We start from the raw sequence: 16,573 nt of genomic DNA on the forward strand, positions 1-16,573 counted from the left end.
CCTTGCCAGACATGGTATTTCTTTCATATTAATTACTTTTTCAAAGTGTGTGTCTCTGGACCACTTGAACTAGAATAACCTGGAATGTTTGTTAAAATGTGGAATTTAAGAAAAAAAAACCAGGGGGGTGCCTGGGTGGCTCAGTTGGTTAAGCGACTGCCTTCAGCTCAGGTCATGATCCCAGGGTCCTGGGATCAGGCCCCGCATCGGGCTCCCTGCTTGGCAGGAAGCCTGCTTCTCCCTCTCCCACTCCCCCTGCTTGTGTTCCCTCTCTCGCTGTCTCTCTCTGTCAAATAAATAAATAAAATCTTAAAAAAAAAAAAAAAGAAAAAGAAAAAAAACAGGATCATAGGGGAAGAGAGGAAAAAATAAAACAAGACGAAACCAGAGAGGGAGACAAACCGTAAGAGACATAGGAAACAAACTGAGGGTTGCTGGAGGGGAGGGGGATGGGAGGATGGGGTAGCTGGGTGATGGACATTAAGGAGGGCACATGATGTAAGGAGCACTGGGTGTTATATAAGACTGATGAATGACAGACCTCTACCTCTGAAACCAATAATACATTATATGTTAATTAATTGAATTTAAATTAAAAAATGTTTAAAAAAATAAAATGTATTTAAGAACACAATTTTGTTAATAACAATGCATTGCAAATATTTTCTACAAAATTAAATAGTTTTATTACTTTCCAAAAAAAAAATGCAAATCCCCATACCAGGGATAGCAGGGAACTTCCTTAATGCCCCCCCACCCCCCAAAGGTATTTATCTTCAGGAAGTACTGTAATTAATGTGATAATATAAGCATTTCTCTGAAAATAATGGAGCTCGGTATTACCGTTACTACTATTCAACATCTAACCAGAAGTCCAAATTCACATAGTAAGAGATGAAAAGACCAGAAAAGTAAATGGAATGACAGTACCTAACTTTCAGACTTGCTACAGGGCCACCATAGACAAGACAGTGTGGTACTGGTCACAGAATAAACAAACAGATCAGTGGAATAGAATTGAGACCACACAGATACAGTAAGCTGATCTTTGACCAAAGGAGCAAAGGCAATTCGAAGGAGAAAGGATAATCTTTTCAACAAATGTGCTGGAATAACCAGACATCAGGAACAGAAAAACAAATGAACAAACACAAACCTTAAACCTGTCACAAAAATGAACTCAAAATGGATCATAGATCCAACTCTACAAAACTGTAAGACCCACCTAGAAGATAACACTGGAAAAAAATCTAAGTGCCCTTGAGTTTGGCAATAACTTTTTATTTTTTTTATTTAATTTTATTTTTTGAGTAGGCTCCACACCCAGTATGGGCTTAAACTCATGAACCTGAGATCGAGAGTTGCATGCTCTCCTACTGACCAACCAGGTGCTCCATGTTTGGCAATAACTTTTTAAATAAAGCATCAAAAGCATGACCATGAAAGAAAAAAATGGGTAGGTTGGACTTAATTAAAATTTAAAACTCTGTTATGCAAAAGAACTGGTTGAGAGAATGAAAAGACAAGCCAGAGACTGAGAGAATCTTGGCAAAACACGTATCTGATAAAGGATTATTTCTCAAAATATCCGAAGAGCTCTTGAAACCCAACAGCAAGAAAGCAAACAATTTGATCTTTTCTTTTTTTTTTTTTTTTAAAGATTTTATTTATTTATTTGAGAGAGAGCATGAGAGGGAAGAGGGTCAGAGGAAGAAGCAGACTCCCCGCCGAGCCGGGAGCCCGATGTGGGATTCGATCCAGGGACTCCAGGATCATGACCTGAGCCGAAGGCAGTCGCTTAACCAACTGAGCCACCCAGGCGCCCACAACTTGATCTTTTAAATGGGCAAAAAATATGAACAGACTCCTCACCAAAACAGATACACAGATAACAAGCAGCATTTGAAAAGATGTTTACCATTATATGTCATTAGGGAGGTGCAAAATTAAAGCAATGAGATACTACTACACACCTATTAGAATGGCAAAAATCCAAAATATTGACAATATCAAATGCAGGTAAGGATTTGGAGCACCCAGAACTCTCACTGTTGCTGGTGAAAATGCAAAATGAGATATCCACCTTGGAAGACAGTTTGGCAGGTTTTTAGAATATTAAACATACTCTTTTAATATGACTCAGTAATTGCACCCTTTAGTATTTATCTAAAGGAATGGAAAACTTATGTCCACACAAAAACCTGTACCCAAGTGTTTATGGCAGCTTTACTCACAATTGCCAACACTTGGAAACAACAAAGATGCCCTTCAATGGATGAATAAATAAACTGTGACACATGCAAGCAATGAAATTTTATTAAATACTAAAAAGAAATCAAGCTATCAAGCCAGGAAAAGACATGGAGGAAACTTAAATGCATATTGTTAAATTAAAGAAGTCTGTCTTAAAAACCTGCATACTATAAGACATTCCTATAAAACTAAAACTAGAGACAGAGAGAGGTCAGTGGTTGCTAAGGATTGGGGGAGTGGGAAGGAACTGGGGGAAGAGGAAGAGAAGAATGAATAGGTGGAGCACTTGGGAGTTTAAGAGCAGTGAAACTATTCTATGTGATACTATAATGGTGGATGGCTACCATTATACATTTGTTAAAAACAATATACAACACAGTGAACCCTAATGTAAACTATGGACTTCAGTTATTAACCTTGTATCAATATGGACTCATCAGTTGTAACAAATACACCACACTAATACAAGATGTAGAGGAAACTGGGGGGTAGGGTGAGGGGATAAATGAGAACTCTGCACTTAATTTTTCTGTAAACCTAATACTGCTCTTTTAAAAAGGTCTACCTTCCTGGGGCACTTGAGTGGCTTAGTTGGTTAAGCGTCTGCCTTCGGCTCAGGTCATGATCCCTGGGTCAGCGGGGAGTCTGCCTCTCCTTCTCCATCTGCCTCTCCCCCAGCTCATGCTCTCTCTTGCTCTCTCTCAAATAAATAAATAGAATCTTTAAAACAAACGTAAATAGATTCACGTGGTTTGTGGCTACCGTATTGGACAGTGCAGGTCTAGTGATAGAGGCCAGATCAAGGAGGAACTTGCATCCCATGCAAGGGGAGGTGAATTTTCTCCTGTAGGCAATGGGAAGTCTTCAAAGGGATATACGATATATGGGTATATGGGTATATGATCAGGTTTGCCTTCGGGAGTGGAGCAGGCTGGAAGCAGAGGAAACTTTTAAGAGATTCCAGTAACAGGCCTCAGTAGAACATAGTAGTTAGGGAAGGGAATGGATATGAGACGTGCTAAAAAAGGTAGAATGGATAGGCTTAGGACAGATCTGGGTGTGAAGCACTAGAGGGAGAGAGAAGCAGGGTTACCCAAAGCAGGTTTGGGGCTGCTTAAATCACTGGGCCTGCTATTAAGTCAAAGACAATTCATCCCAATAAAGAATGCAGAGAGTGGGACTGGTTTGGAGAGAAGAGATAGTGTTAGAGTGTTAGAGATAATGAGCTTGCTGTGGAATGAGAAATCTAGGTGATATATGACTACTTGTACTGTGCCAGAAGGAACTGGCAGGCCAGTCCTCCCCATCAGAGGACAAATGAGGTGAAATATCTGATGGATCTTTGCCCTTTTTTTGGTCATAAGAAGACAGCTGCTGAAAGTGGAATGCAGCTCTTTTATAATTTCAGCAAACCTGGAAGGGGGTCCAAAAAATCCCTCCTCACAAAAATGAGGACTTACGGTCTACCAAGCAAGGTGAGCTCCTTGACAATTGGGAAAATATTCTGCCTTTAATAAGGGCTTAGACTGTACCAAATTAATGTTCACCCTTGGGAGCCGTGCCATAGTGCTCCCCATAGTGGGAGAGAATCACAAAGATGAAATTCAATCTGGAACCAAATCCCGGTCCCCTATAACCACCTCCAGTACCTGGTCTCCCAAGAAGCCTTGTGAGCTTAGGGGTCAGTTAACTGACCACCCACCTTCTGAAGCCCCGACACCATTGGAAACTGCCCGGCTCTAGTTTGAGGCATGGAAGGAAGGTGGACATCCTTGTCTTGTTCCTGATCTTAGGGGAAAACTCTCATTTTTTTTCCCCATTGAGTGTGATGTTAGTTGTGGGTTTTGTTTTTTTTTTTTAAAGATTTATTTATTTATTTGAGAGAGCGAGAATGAGAGAGAGTACATGAGACGGGGAAGGGTCAGAGGGAGAAGCAGGCTCCTCGCTGAGCAGGGAGCCCGATGCGGGACTCGATCCCGGGACTCCAGGATCATGACCTGAGCCGAAGGCAGTCGCTTACCCAACTGAGCCACCCAGGAGCCCCTAGTTGTGGGTTTTTAACTCTACAACATTCTTGAAGGTAATTCCTTTAATCTCAATCCCTTGAGATAAAAACATTTAATAAAATGGAGCTTACTTCCTCTATTATTACTTCCATCATAATTGGTCAGCTCTATTTATTTATGTTAAGTTAAATCCACTACTGAATGTAGGTTTGTGCTCTGGTGTTCTGATACTTAAAGTCCCTTCTTTTTAAACAAAACTGATAACAGTTCTCATGCTGTCTTTTTCTCAAGGTAAATATATCCAATTCCTACTTTTTTTTTTCCTGACAAGATTCTCTGGAAGTACTCTAGGTCTCCCATGTTTCTTTTTAAGTTGCTGCTATGTTAAAACTAGGAAAAATTAGTTCTATAAGGACTAGAAGTCCAATGAGTCATGGGAGTATGAAATATATTTTCATACTTGATTTTTTCAATAAAAGCAGTGATAAAGGTAATAATAATACTAAAACTTAATGATCCTTTTACTTATATCAGACATATGCTAAATGCTTTATAAGTATTACCTCATTTTATGCTCAACTCTGTGAGGTAGATGCTATTATTATCTCTTTTATAATGAAAAATTTGGACTGTTGAAAGGTTTACAGGTGAACTATTACCACTATAATAGTGTATACTAAACAACCAAAAATCTTGGTGGTTGAAGACAATACTAATTTATTATCACACATCTATAGTTTGTCTGGAGTTGGGCTGATCTAGGTCAGGCCCAAATTGGATGGCTATATATCTCACTGAAAGATTGGTTCAGGCAATTTTGCTCCATTTGCCCCTCATTCTTCTCCTGGGACCGAAGAGCTAGCCAGGGTATGTTCTTCTAATGGCAATGGCACGGTTCAAGAGGGAAAGAAGAAATGTGGGGTCCCTTAAGGCCATGGCTCTGAACTTGGCACACTTGTCACTTCCACATATCCCGTTGGGCAAAGCAAGTCCTATAGCTAAGCTCAAAGTCAAAGGGGGAGGAAGGATACAAGTCCGTAGTAAGGGTGTGCATGCCGGGGGGAGTGAGGAATTAGAACCACTAATTCAGTGTAGCACAAAAGGCTAACTAATATTTCCAAAGGCACATCTATTGTAGGTAGCAGTTAGGGTTTGAGTTTGGCTGAATGTAGCAGAAAACCTAAATAACAATGGCTTAATGAGGTAGAGGTTTATTTTCTCTGTTGTAATGGGAAGTCCAGAGGTAGTTAGTCAAGAAGACTGATACGGATGCTCTATAATATCACCAGGGACCCAGGCTCCTTTGTTGATTTTTGTTCCGCCCTGCTTAAGGTGGGGTCCTCATCTTCATGTTCACAATAAGGCTGGAATTTCAGTCAGTACATTCTCATTTCAAGCAGAAAAAGGGAAAGAGACAGACATACAATGAAAGGGCTTTCTCTGACACCCTATCCAGTGATTCACCTATATTTCACTGACCAGGACCATATCACATGCCACCACCCCTAGCTGAAAGAGGGGGTGAGATACATTTTTCTTTTTTTTCAGCACAGAACATTGTCATTCACAACACAATCACACAATCAGGTTTAGTAAGAAAGAAAAGAAAATTGATATTAAATGGGCAATTAGCAGCATCAGACACATTCAGGAAATATTTGTGCCAGGATTTGCCTATTCATCTAAAATTATACTTAACATGATGACATTATTCTCAGCATCTTAAAAATATTTAATATTCTAATTTATAAGTAATATATGCTCATGAAAGACATTTCAGTAGGTATCTTAAAGTATAAAGAAGAAAACCTCCATGATCTCATTGCCTAGATATCACCACTGTTAAAACTTTGCTGTTTCACTTTCCTTTTGGTTGTTTTACCTTGTGTATTTAGAGTTTCCAAATTGGGCTCAGTCTCTACAAATAGCTAGCCCCTCTCCCCATTATTTTTTTTTCTTCATTTTGTCTTATAGACAATATATACTCATTACAGAAAATCTAGAAATACTAGGGGTGCCTGGGTGGCTCAGTTGGTTACGATTCTGCCTTCGGCTCAGGTCATGATCCCAGGGTCCTGGGATAGAGTCCCGCATCAGGCTCCCTCCTCAGCGGGGAGCCTGCTTCTCCCTCTCCCTCTGCCTCTCCCCCTGCTTGTGCTATCTCTATCTCTCTCTAATAAATAAATAAAATCTTAAAAAAAAGAAAATCCAGAAATACTAGAAAAGTATAAAGAAATGAAAATAATAACTTAGCCATACTCAAATAATAAATAAAATAAAATGAATAATAACTTACCCTTACTCAGATCCAATACTGGTAAATTTTTATACACTTTATATATATATTATATATGCATATGTATGAATATAATTGAGGTCATGCTGTATATACATTTTGCATTTAGCTCTTAAAAACATAAGACAAACACTTAAGGTTTTTGTTCACATTATTTTTAATATGTCTAATATTTCCCTTTATCAACATTCCTTAAATTTCAGGTGTTTAGATTTCCAATGTTTCCCTATTTATCTTGCTACTCTACACATCTATTTTTGCACAAGCTTCATCCACATTGTAGGAAAATTTTCCAGAAGGGGAAAAATAAGTTAAGATCCTTTTATACTATGACTTGTGCATTTTTGTGTTTATTCATTTCCTAGTAATCTGAGAATGTCTTTAAGCAAAGTATATTCTGTACAGTTGACCTTTGAGCAACCTGTGTTTGAACTGTGCAGGTCCACTTACTGTTAAGGAACAAAACCTCATTATCTCAACTCCAGTCAAGGTGTGGTCCTTATCATGTTTTCTCTTCTGTCATCTTACACCACCCTGTTACAGACTTCCTTTGAACAGGACATGAAATTAAACTGTGATCCTTTTTGCTTTTTTTTTGATAGTTTTTTTTTTTTAAGATTTTATTTATTTATTTGAGAGAAAGAGCGTGCCCCCTCCGGAGAGGACAAGCAGGGGGAGCCGCAGGCACAGGGAGAGGGAGAAGCACGGGGGAGGAGCAGCGAGCCCAATGCAGACCACCTCAAGACCTCAGGAGCACGACCCCAGCGGAAAGCAGACACTGAGCCAACTGAGCCACCCCGGCGCCCCTTGCTTTTGTTTTTTAAAACTAGATACTTTTATATAAGCTCCATACAACATACAATCTCTCGATTTTTCCATCCTCTCCAAACTGGCTCGTGCCTCCCCCTTGCTCCCTTTTAAAGGCCATATAGGTTCCCACACTAGCAGGTCTGAACCTTAAAAATAAAGTTGCCAGTTAGTTTACCAGCAAAATGGTTTTTTTCAGGAATAACAGACAACTGCAATTTGGGACAAGAGAGTTAACACAAAACCATAGGCAAAACCAACAAAGGAAAGGAACACTATTTTATTGAGAAGAAAGAGGAAGTTGGGAGGGGTTGTTTCTAATAAAAGTCCATTGGAGAAAAGCAAGAGTTTAGGCGGATATGGGTTTCTCATTGGCTGAGTTGCAGGGGTAGTCAATTTCTTATAGGCTACAATGTATGTCTTTCCCTGTTCAGGCCTGTAACTGATGATTCTTTCCTTTTGAGGATTCTTTTATTAGGGTCTGTAATTGACAATTCTTCCTATAATTTAATGGTGGAGTGATAGGGGCTCCCTCTTCCAGGCTCCCTTTCTAGCCTCCCAAGTCCGCTTTTAGTGAGGTTTCTCTTTATTAATTTTTTCACAAGTAAATATCATTAAGAAATCTTGTGTTTGACACTCTTAACCACTAACGTGTAGTGAACCTGCCTTTCTCTACCTGGGGTTTGGGACCTTCCTTTTTTTTGTTTGTTTGTTTCTGTTTTTAAAAATTCTTGCCCATCCTCCGGAGTTTGGGCCCGGCCACGCCCCCATTTGGCCCCGCCCATGCCGGCCCCACCCATTCCGTCCCCAGCGTTCTATCTCCATGGTTACTGGGCCGACGCGGAATACCCGCAGCTTGCCCCAAGGCAGGGCAAAGCGGGGGCAGAGGGAAAGAATCGGATAGACTGGGCTCTAGCTCTCCAAGCCAAGGTGAGCCCACTTGGGGCTCTGCGCCCTTCAGCCCGAGGCGTACCGCGAGAGGAGGGAGCGTGGGGAGAAGGTAGAGCCCCTGCGGCTGGAGACCCCGTGCAGCCTCGGTTGAGACGTAACTGTCGGTCAGAATTCCTTTGGCAGCGCCCAGACCCGGCGGAAACAGAGGTCGTTTCCGGTCGGAGGCGCCCAGGTCTGCCGATCAGACCTCGAACTCGCTCTGACCGGGCGTCCGAGCCTTCGGGCTTCTGCTGGGCGCCGCTCGCACCCCAAAGGCCAGAAATCCGGAGAGGGGGAGAAGTGGGGCGGGGAAGGGTACCGAGGGGAGTCAGTAGCGACCCCCTGCGCGGTGCCTGGCAGCGCTCGCGAACGCGCGCACACGGACACGCGCACACGGACACGCGCACACGGACACGCGCACACGGACACGCGCACACGCGCTGCTAACACGGAGTACTTGTTGCAAGCTGCTGTTTTAAGCGCTTGCTTTTTGCCACGCACTGTTTTAACCGCTACGTATATAGAACTCACTTAGGTCTTGGGACAACTCTGGGGAGATGGTGGTAGTCATATCAAATTTTTCAGAGGAAACCGGCTCACAGAGAGGGAAACAAAATGCCCAGGGTCTCAGCTAGAATATGATCAGGTCACCACGGATCCCAGGCAGTTTGGTTCTTACTGGACAAAATGCCAAGTGCTACATTATCTGAACTCTAATAATGCTGAGAGTTAGCTTTATCTACCCCGATTGCCTTTGTTACAAGACTTCTGTGCTCAGTTACTGATGCTTAGAAAGATGGGAAACTCAGTATCATTAAAACGTATTTACTGATTTGTAGTAAATGGAATTAATAACTAGGAGTTCATCTTTCAAAATCTTCATATTTCATGTAATATGCTTTATTATTGTTATTATCATTATTATCATTTTGCTTTTATGCTTTTAGTCAAAAGTCCAAACTCCAACTTGGATGTACAGGAAAGAGAATTTAGATGATCCGAGCAAGAATTGTTTTCCAAGAGTCCCATATAATTTTGAAAGATCACTTAGTGAATGTGGTGGAATAAGCATTTTCTCCTAAGAACCGTACTCTGCCACCTGCACAGATAGGGCTGGGGTTTCTCATTAAATCTACCTCCCCAATACTGTTTAGTCAGCACATTTAAAAAAACATTCATGATATAAATACACTTTTGGTGACCACTATCATTTAAATTGTTAACCTAAAAACAAGAAACCACTTCAAGGGGCAAAGCGGTTATTTGCGATAAAAGGATTGCAATTGGGGATGTACAGATTTAGGTAGAAACCCAAATAGTGTGCCAATTAAAGGAGGTGGGCTCAGGGTTTTTATGGAAGAAAAAAGTTTAGGTAAGTTGTTTTTAAGAGGAGCTCACTGGTGCTGACAAGCAGGGCTAGTTTTGTACATCAGTCATTGGTCAGTTTAAGTAATCGCTAGTCAAAAAGTTCATAGTTTGGCTTAGTTCAAAGATTTAGAAAAGAGGACATGTTAGGCAGTTCCCTGAAATACCTGTTCCAGCTCTGTTTTAAGAATGGCTCTACTTTATGTCATTTTCACAAAATAGGAAACATTTCAAGCCCAATTGGAAGTCCTCGTTGCTCTTTCTGTCATCAACAAAGTCCTTTATTTTTATATAGAACAGTTTTTTTATTTTTATAGATGCTAATAAATACTAATAAGTTAATAAATAATAGTATGACTCTTTACAAATATAATGAGAAATCTAAAGAGGAAAAAAATCACATGTAAGTACATTTTTTTAAAAAAACAATCATTGTTTTATTTAGCCAGAATGCCTCCCACTCAGGCAGAAAGTGTTATAAAGAATATCATTCGAGAAATAGGACAAGAATGTGCAGGCCATGGAGAGATTGTTTCTGAAACTCTGGCTGCTTTTATGGTAAGAATGAATATTTTTTGAATTACTGCTTTATTAAAAAGTAGCTTTAAGCGGTGCCCATTTCCCTCTTAAAATTTTGTGAAGCTTTTCTAAATGTTATTCAGTTGAAAACATATTGAGACCATTGGACTACTTAGCAAAAAATATTTTTTCTATGAAGCATGTCATTCTGGATTTATAGAGACTGAGAAGATCTTGATTTGTTTTAGAAGCATCGATAATGTTGTTCTGTGTCAGAGTTCCAACATGTATTTTTGTCTACTGTTGTAAAAATTACTCATTGCCTTGGTCTCTCTATTCTTGCTTTTGGTTTAACAATACATAATAAAAATATGATAAAATATTCAAATAGTTTCCCAATTTAAAATCTAGTTGCTGCTTTCAATTTATTTCTCCATATAATTTTTCAAACCCCATATTCAAATTTGATGGTTATTGCTTCCTTTCTTCAACCTCTAATGAAGGTGCTGATGAATTGGGTAATAAGAAAATCAGCTGAATAATTGACCCCTGAGTAATCAGGACGCAGTTTAAAACATGGAAACAAACTGGTTTCATAATTATGTGAAATAGAATTATTTAATAGGTTCTTTCCTACTCTCAGGTGAAAGCTGTTGTCTTGGACCCAAGTAATGGCTTTAACATGGATAGACCCCTCATGAAAAGTGATGTACAGAAACTCGTTAAGGTGATTATACAACAATTCTCAAATTTTAAATTATTTATCTGCAATTCTGAAATACAATATTTGTATGAGCCATTATTGCCTTGAGTGTCATGATACAAAACCCTACCAGCTAGTGGTGCAGGCAAATGTGAGATTTATTGTTTCTCATGAAGTCTAGAGATACATTGTTTTTCTTGGCTTCCTGGGTCACCTTCTTTCATCTCATGGTTACAAGATAGCTACTCCATCTCTCCGCAGGTATGAGGGGAAAGAACAAAAGGCAAAATGTGTGTGCCAATTGGGTCTGTCACTTTCTATTCAGAAAGTAATAGCTTTCTCAGAATTTTTCTCATCTGCTTACATTTATTGACCAGAATGATACCACAAGCGAGCCTGGGGCACTGATTTCTTTTTCTTTTTTCAGCTGAACAAATCTTTTCCCCAGTCCAGATTGGGGCTTTTAGTAAGGAAGGACGAGGTATGGATCCTGGCAGGTGACAATGTCTCCCACAGTAGTTTAGAGACATCTTGTTATGAATCTCGTGTTACATTGAGAACATTAACTGACTTGTCATATACTATAAAATTACATAGCACTAAATTAAGATTCAGATAATTATTGATTCAATGTCATTTGTGTTTTTCAATTCTAAGGGAAACATTGAAACCACAGCAAATAATTCATAGTTAGAAATCAAGGATATGTGCCTGAAAACCAGTTTTAAGAACCAAAGAAGGCAGGAATTTTATTTTTATTTTTAACTTTTAAAAGATTTTATTTATTCAGGAGAGACAGAGAGAGGCAGAGGGAGAAGCAGGCTCCCTGTGGAGCATGGAGCCTGATGTGGGACTCAATTCCAGGACTCCGGGATCACGACCCAAGCCAAAGGCAGATGCTCAACCGACTGAGCCACTCAGGCGGCCCAGAAGGCAGGAATTTTAGACATCACTAGTTTTTTCACATTTTTTTTTTGAAGATTTTATTTATTTATTTGAGAGAGAGCATGAGGAGGGGGAAGGGCAGAGGGACAGTGCCCAATACGGGACTCGATTCCAGGACCCTGGGATCAGGACCTGAGCCGAAGTCAGGTGCTTAACTGACTGAACCACACAGGCGCCCCATTTTTTCACATGTTTTGAGTTTGACTCACTGGATATAGGTGCTTACATATTTATTTTCTAAATATTCCTAGATGTATTTCTTAAAAATTCAACATTATTTTTTTTTCTCCCCGGCTTAATGATTTTAATTCCTTCCTTCACACAAAGGACTTGCAGCAAGCTTTCCCAGGCTTGTATATGGGTATCCTCTGGGCTCAAACAAATGGCAGAGAAAATTTTCATCATCCCCATCTTCTCTCACATCCAGCAATTCATATAGTGGAGCACAGGTCTATATTGCAGATGCCAGAGGGATCAGGAAGAGCTTTGGAAACCTGGAGCTGGGGAATCTGTTATTAGGATGCTTCTGCAGTAGAAGTGCCGTGATTCTCCAGGGCAGCCTAGAACTAGGTCTTTCTGTGCTGATTTTAAATGTGGTGGGAAACCTGTTCTTAGCAATAAGACTTTGCAAAATGACTCTGACGGTCAGTCAGAAATTTTACTGGAAAGCTCTGAAGGAGAATCAAGGAGAGGCAGAAAATAAATTTTTCTCTTTTTCAGGGCTCAAGAAGAGTTTTTCTTTTTTCCTCTAACTCAACTAAGTTGGAAAGAATTAAACTCAATATACTTTTAATATGACAGGTACCTAAATTATCAATGTACATCCTGCTTCATAGGACACAGGCTCTTTTCTTTTTTCTCAATTAAAAATCATGTGGATGAGGGGCATCTGGGTGGCTCAGTCGGTTAAGCATCTGCTTCGGCTCAGGTCATGGCCCCAAAGTCCTAGGATCGAGTCCTGCATCGGGCTCCCTGATCAGTGGGGAGTCTGCTTCTCCCTCTGCCTCTGCCTCTCCCCCCAGCTTGTGCTCTCTCTCTCGCTCATTCTCTCTCTCAAATAAATAAATAAAATCTTTAAAAAAAAATCATGTAGATGAGCTCATTTTTGTATTTGTAAAGTCTGTGTTGAGAACAATACTCTTACACCTGGACAGATGCAGGTGCGCAGGCTGCATCCATAAGGGCACAGCGGCCAGGCCTCACTCTTGCATTCCATCCCCCCCCACATTGTGGAAGAGCAGGGTTGGTGCTCAGGGAGGGGCATGGAGGCTGTTGGTGCTGATGTGCCTGCCAGCTGTAGATATAAAGCCTAAGGGGTGAGACAGGGAAGAGAGGGGAGGAGAGGAGAGAAAAGAAAAATTCAGGTTGTTCATCTAATCTAAAGGGACAAGGCAGAGAAGTGGAATGAGCCATCTATGTGGGAGGAAAGTGGGAGAAAAAGACCAGAGGAAGACATTCTGAAATAGAAGGCAAAGCTAGAGAAATGTTGTGAGCAGAGGAACAGCTTTTCATAAAATGCAAGTAACCCCCCAAATCAGCAAAGAAGTGTTGTTCAAGGTTCAAATAAATCGTAATGAGGAGCTCTAGGTGAGCTCTGGACAGGAGCGTAACCTTCATGGAGCACTTACCCACATTCAGACTGCATAGACTAGCCAAGGTGTCAAGTTTCTTGCCTTCAGCTGGGCTGTTAGCCCCCTGAGTATGGTGATACTATTGATCTCAGGGAAATAACTTATTACTTCCTGTTGTCGTTGGGTAAACTATGAAGCATGAAGTCCTCAAGGAGCAAAATAATAATAGAAGAGGTTATTGGTGGATAAACATCAGAAACCATTGCTTAGATGATTCTCTTAATTTTTTTGAAAATACCTTTAAAAAATGCTTCTGAGTATTCCAGAAAATATAACTAGAAACATTCATGGGTATTCTTTTCTAGCTTTGTGTGTCTCGGCTGTTGGATAGTAAAAATCCATCCCTGGACACCATTAAGATGCAAGTCTACTTTGATATGAATTATACAAGTCGAGGTAACATATATGTACTTTTTTGATACCCTTTTTGAAAGATTCCTATTGTATTTCAGGTAATAAGGGCTTTATTTGGTTGACAATGAACAATCTATCGTGTTTTAAATGTTTTCTCACTAATAATACACAATAATTAGAAATTAAAACAACCAGCCCACTGAGTTAAAAGTTTCTAACTTGCTGATTTTTTTGGTTTGTTTTTGGTTTATATTATTATCTTATAATGCTTACCTAAATTAGATAACTATACCAAAATGAAATGAATGATGGGAAATTTAAGTTCAGGACATATTTCCTTAGGTAAATAGTTTAATATATACATCAAAGACACACTGGCAACAAGAGGAAAAGGAAAATAAATTCTCTAAAGACTAGACTGCCTTTGCCGCACTGTAATGGAATCATTACTAACCATTTGGTGATTTTTGTTGTCTTTTTTTCCCTCTATGTATTGAACTTTCGCTTATGCTCCATGTATACATTATGTATCTTGCTTTTTTGCATAATGCTAATGAGATGTTAAAGTGATAAGTAATCATGGAATTGATGAAACTGTTTTTTAGATTTTTTTTTTAATTTTTTTTTTTTAAGATTTTTTGTTTATTTATTTGACAAAGAGAGATACACAGCGAGAGAGGGAACACAAGCAGGGGGAGTGGGAGAGGGAGAAGCAGGCTTCCCTCTGAGCAGGGAGCCCGATGTGGGGCTCGATCCCAAGACCCTGGGATCATGACCTGAGCCGAAGGCAGACGCTTAACAACTGAGTCACCCAGGCACCACCTGTTTTTTAGATTTTTAAAGTTTGCATAAAGTTCTCAGTAGCTTTTGTGGTAAGAGTATAGGTGTGAATGGGGCATGGTTGATACGTGAATTATTGCGCTTGAAATAGTAAAATGGGGTGTCTTACTGAGCTAGTTGCAAGAATTGTACTGCTGGTGGATTGTGACTGCCACAATTAAGCCCAGACCTCTTTGTGTCACGGGAAGAGGGGAAAGGGAAACAGTTCTCGATGCAACATCATACTATCAATAATGCTATTCAAAGGAAATTTATCTAGAACTAAAATAAAAATACACATAATTGAACAGGAAGATTTACACTACATACATGTGTATTTCTACTGCATGTGCTTGCATGTAACATGCCACCTGTGCTTACATGGGATGTTATGTGTAAATGTATGTATAGTATGTATATTTTTACTGTATATGTTTATAATATATATATATTATAAGTTGCCCTCTATACTTTCTGCTTAATTAGGAGGTTTTAACCCTTTTGGATATTACTCTTTGGATTGTCTGTTGAAAGTCTTAGGTATTTTGACAAAGTATGCCATTTAAAGCACTGCAGTAAATCTTTCCTACTAGATTTTTGCCTTGAGGTTACATGCTGGCCACTGTGTGTTTTTTATTTTGATTAGTACACCTTAAGAAAATGCTCGTTTTTGTGCAATAGAATTGCCATACCCAAGCCATTTTTTTCTCTGGTCATACTTTCTTATGTGAGGATTCTAAATCAAATATATGGAATATTGTCCTTTGCCAATTTTAGAGGAATTTCTTGAAGAACATCACCGAGTCTTGGAGTCTAGGTTAGGCTCCATTATGAGAGAAATCACGGATAACAGAGCATGTGCTAGAGAAGAACTGGAAAGCCTCTACCGTAAGATTGTCAGCTACATCTTACTGCGCTCTGGGCTGGGATCTCCTACCGATATCAAGATTGTCAGAGAGGCAACAGGTAAAAAAAACCTATATAATTTCCATTCCACATGTGAAAAGATGTGAACATTTGTATCTTATAAAAGAGGTTAAATTCAAAGTATTGAAGACCGAGGTTCCCTTTTTATCTGAAAGAAAAAAAAAATCAGCATAAATAAGAGCTTAAAACTTAGCCAGACTCCTTTTACACTGTGTATCAGCTCTAAAACCCAAGCAGCAGCTCTGGAAGGTGTGTGTTGTTAATTTTCTTAAAGCTGTACCTATCCAGGGACCCATCACTGCTTATGAGAGAAACACCGGCAGTGTGATTAAGAGTACCAGGCCGGCTGGGGGATGGGGACCGCCGGAAAGGGAGATTTCATAGTCAGGAAAGGAGTTGCGTCTGTCATCTAAAACAGATGATGGAAAAGCACACTGTTTTATCCTCAGGAAGTCTTTGCCCACTTTATTAATTTAAGGTAAGGAATAGGCAAAATTTCTAGCCTTTAATGGCTTTCCTCCACAATTATTATTATTATTTTTTTAAAGATTTTATTTATTTATTTATTTGAGAGAGAGAGAGAGAAACAGCATGAGAGGGGAGAGGATCAGAGGGAGAAGCAGGCTCCTTGCTGAGCCGGGAGCCCGATGTGGGACTCGATCCCAGGACTACGGCACCACGACCTGAGCCGAAGGCAGTCGCTTAACCAACTGAGCCACCCAGGCGCCCTCCTCCACAATTATTTTAAAACAGCAATTTTTCTACTCAGAATCCTAATTAGAAAGCTTGTTTTAATGCCCATTGTCAAAACATTACTGACGGTGCTTAATTACAGAAAAGAGACACAAAGCAATGGCATTATTTTCAGTAGCCCAGCTTTGATATGTGATAAATTTTGCAATGTATTCTGTAACTAGGTATCAGAAATTTAAAGAATCATATAAGAAGCTCTATCAAGACAGGCCCCTAAACTTTGTGCTGAAAGAAACCTGTGATTTAGGTTCTGATATCTGTATTC

General features: G+C 39.8%; 1 protein-coding gene across 3 annotated transcripts in view; it reads left to right on the top strand.

The window, feature by feature from the left end:
• Window positions 1-16,573, top strand: part of CFAP206 (cilia and flagella associated protein 206) — a 61,227-nt gene that overhangs the window by 23,528 nt on the left and 21,126 nt on the right. Inside the window, exons 1-5 of one of the 3 annotated variants that reach the window (XM_045867208.3) lie at window positions 7,996-8,292; window positions 10,103-10,215; window positions 10,820-10,903; window positions 13,761-13,851; window positions 15,406-15,594. In XM_045867208.3, coding sequence (XP_045723164.1) covers window positions 10,108-10,215; window positions 10,820-10,903; window positions 13,761-13,851; window positions 15,406-15,594 — 472 coding nt within the window. In that variant the 5' untranslated portion in view covers window positions 7,996-8,292; window positions 10,103-10,107. Of the gene's footprint in view, window positions 1-7,995; window positions 8,293-10,102; window positions 10,216-10,819; window positions 10,904-13,760; window positions 13,852-15,405; window positions 15,595-16,573 lie in introns of those variants that run through there. The other 2 variants (XM_054505465.2, XM_064597845.1) reach the window with 2 other exon arrangements.

The sequence above is a fragment of the Mirounga angustirostris genome, unplaced genomic scaffold (assembly GCF_029215605.1).
Source record: "Mirounga angustirostris isolate CCGP_5_RB_7025 unplaced genomic scaffold, mMirAng1.0.hap1 SCAF_8, whole genome shotgun sequence".
Classification (NCBI taxonomy): Eukaryota; Metazoa; Chordata; class Mammalia; order Carnivora; family Phocidae; genus Mirounga; species Mirounga angustirostris.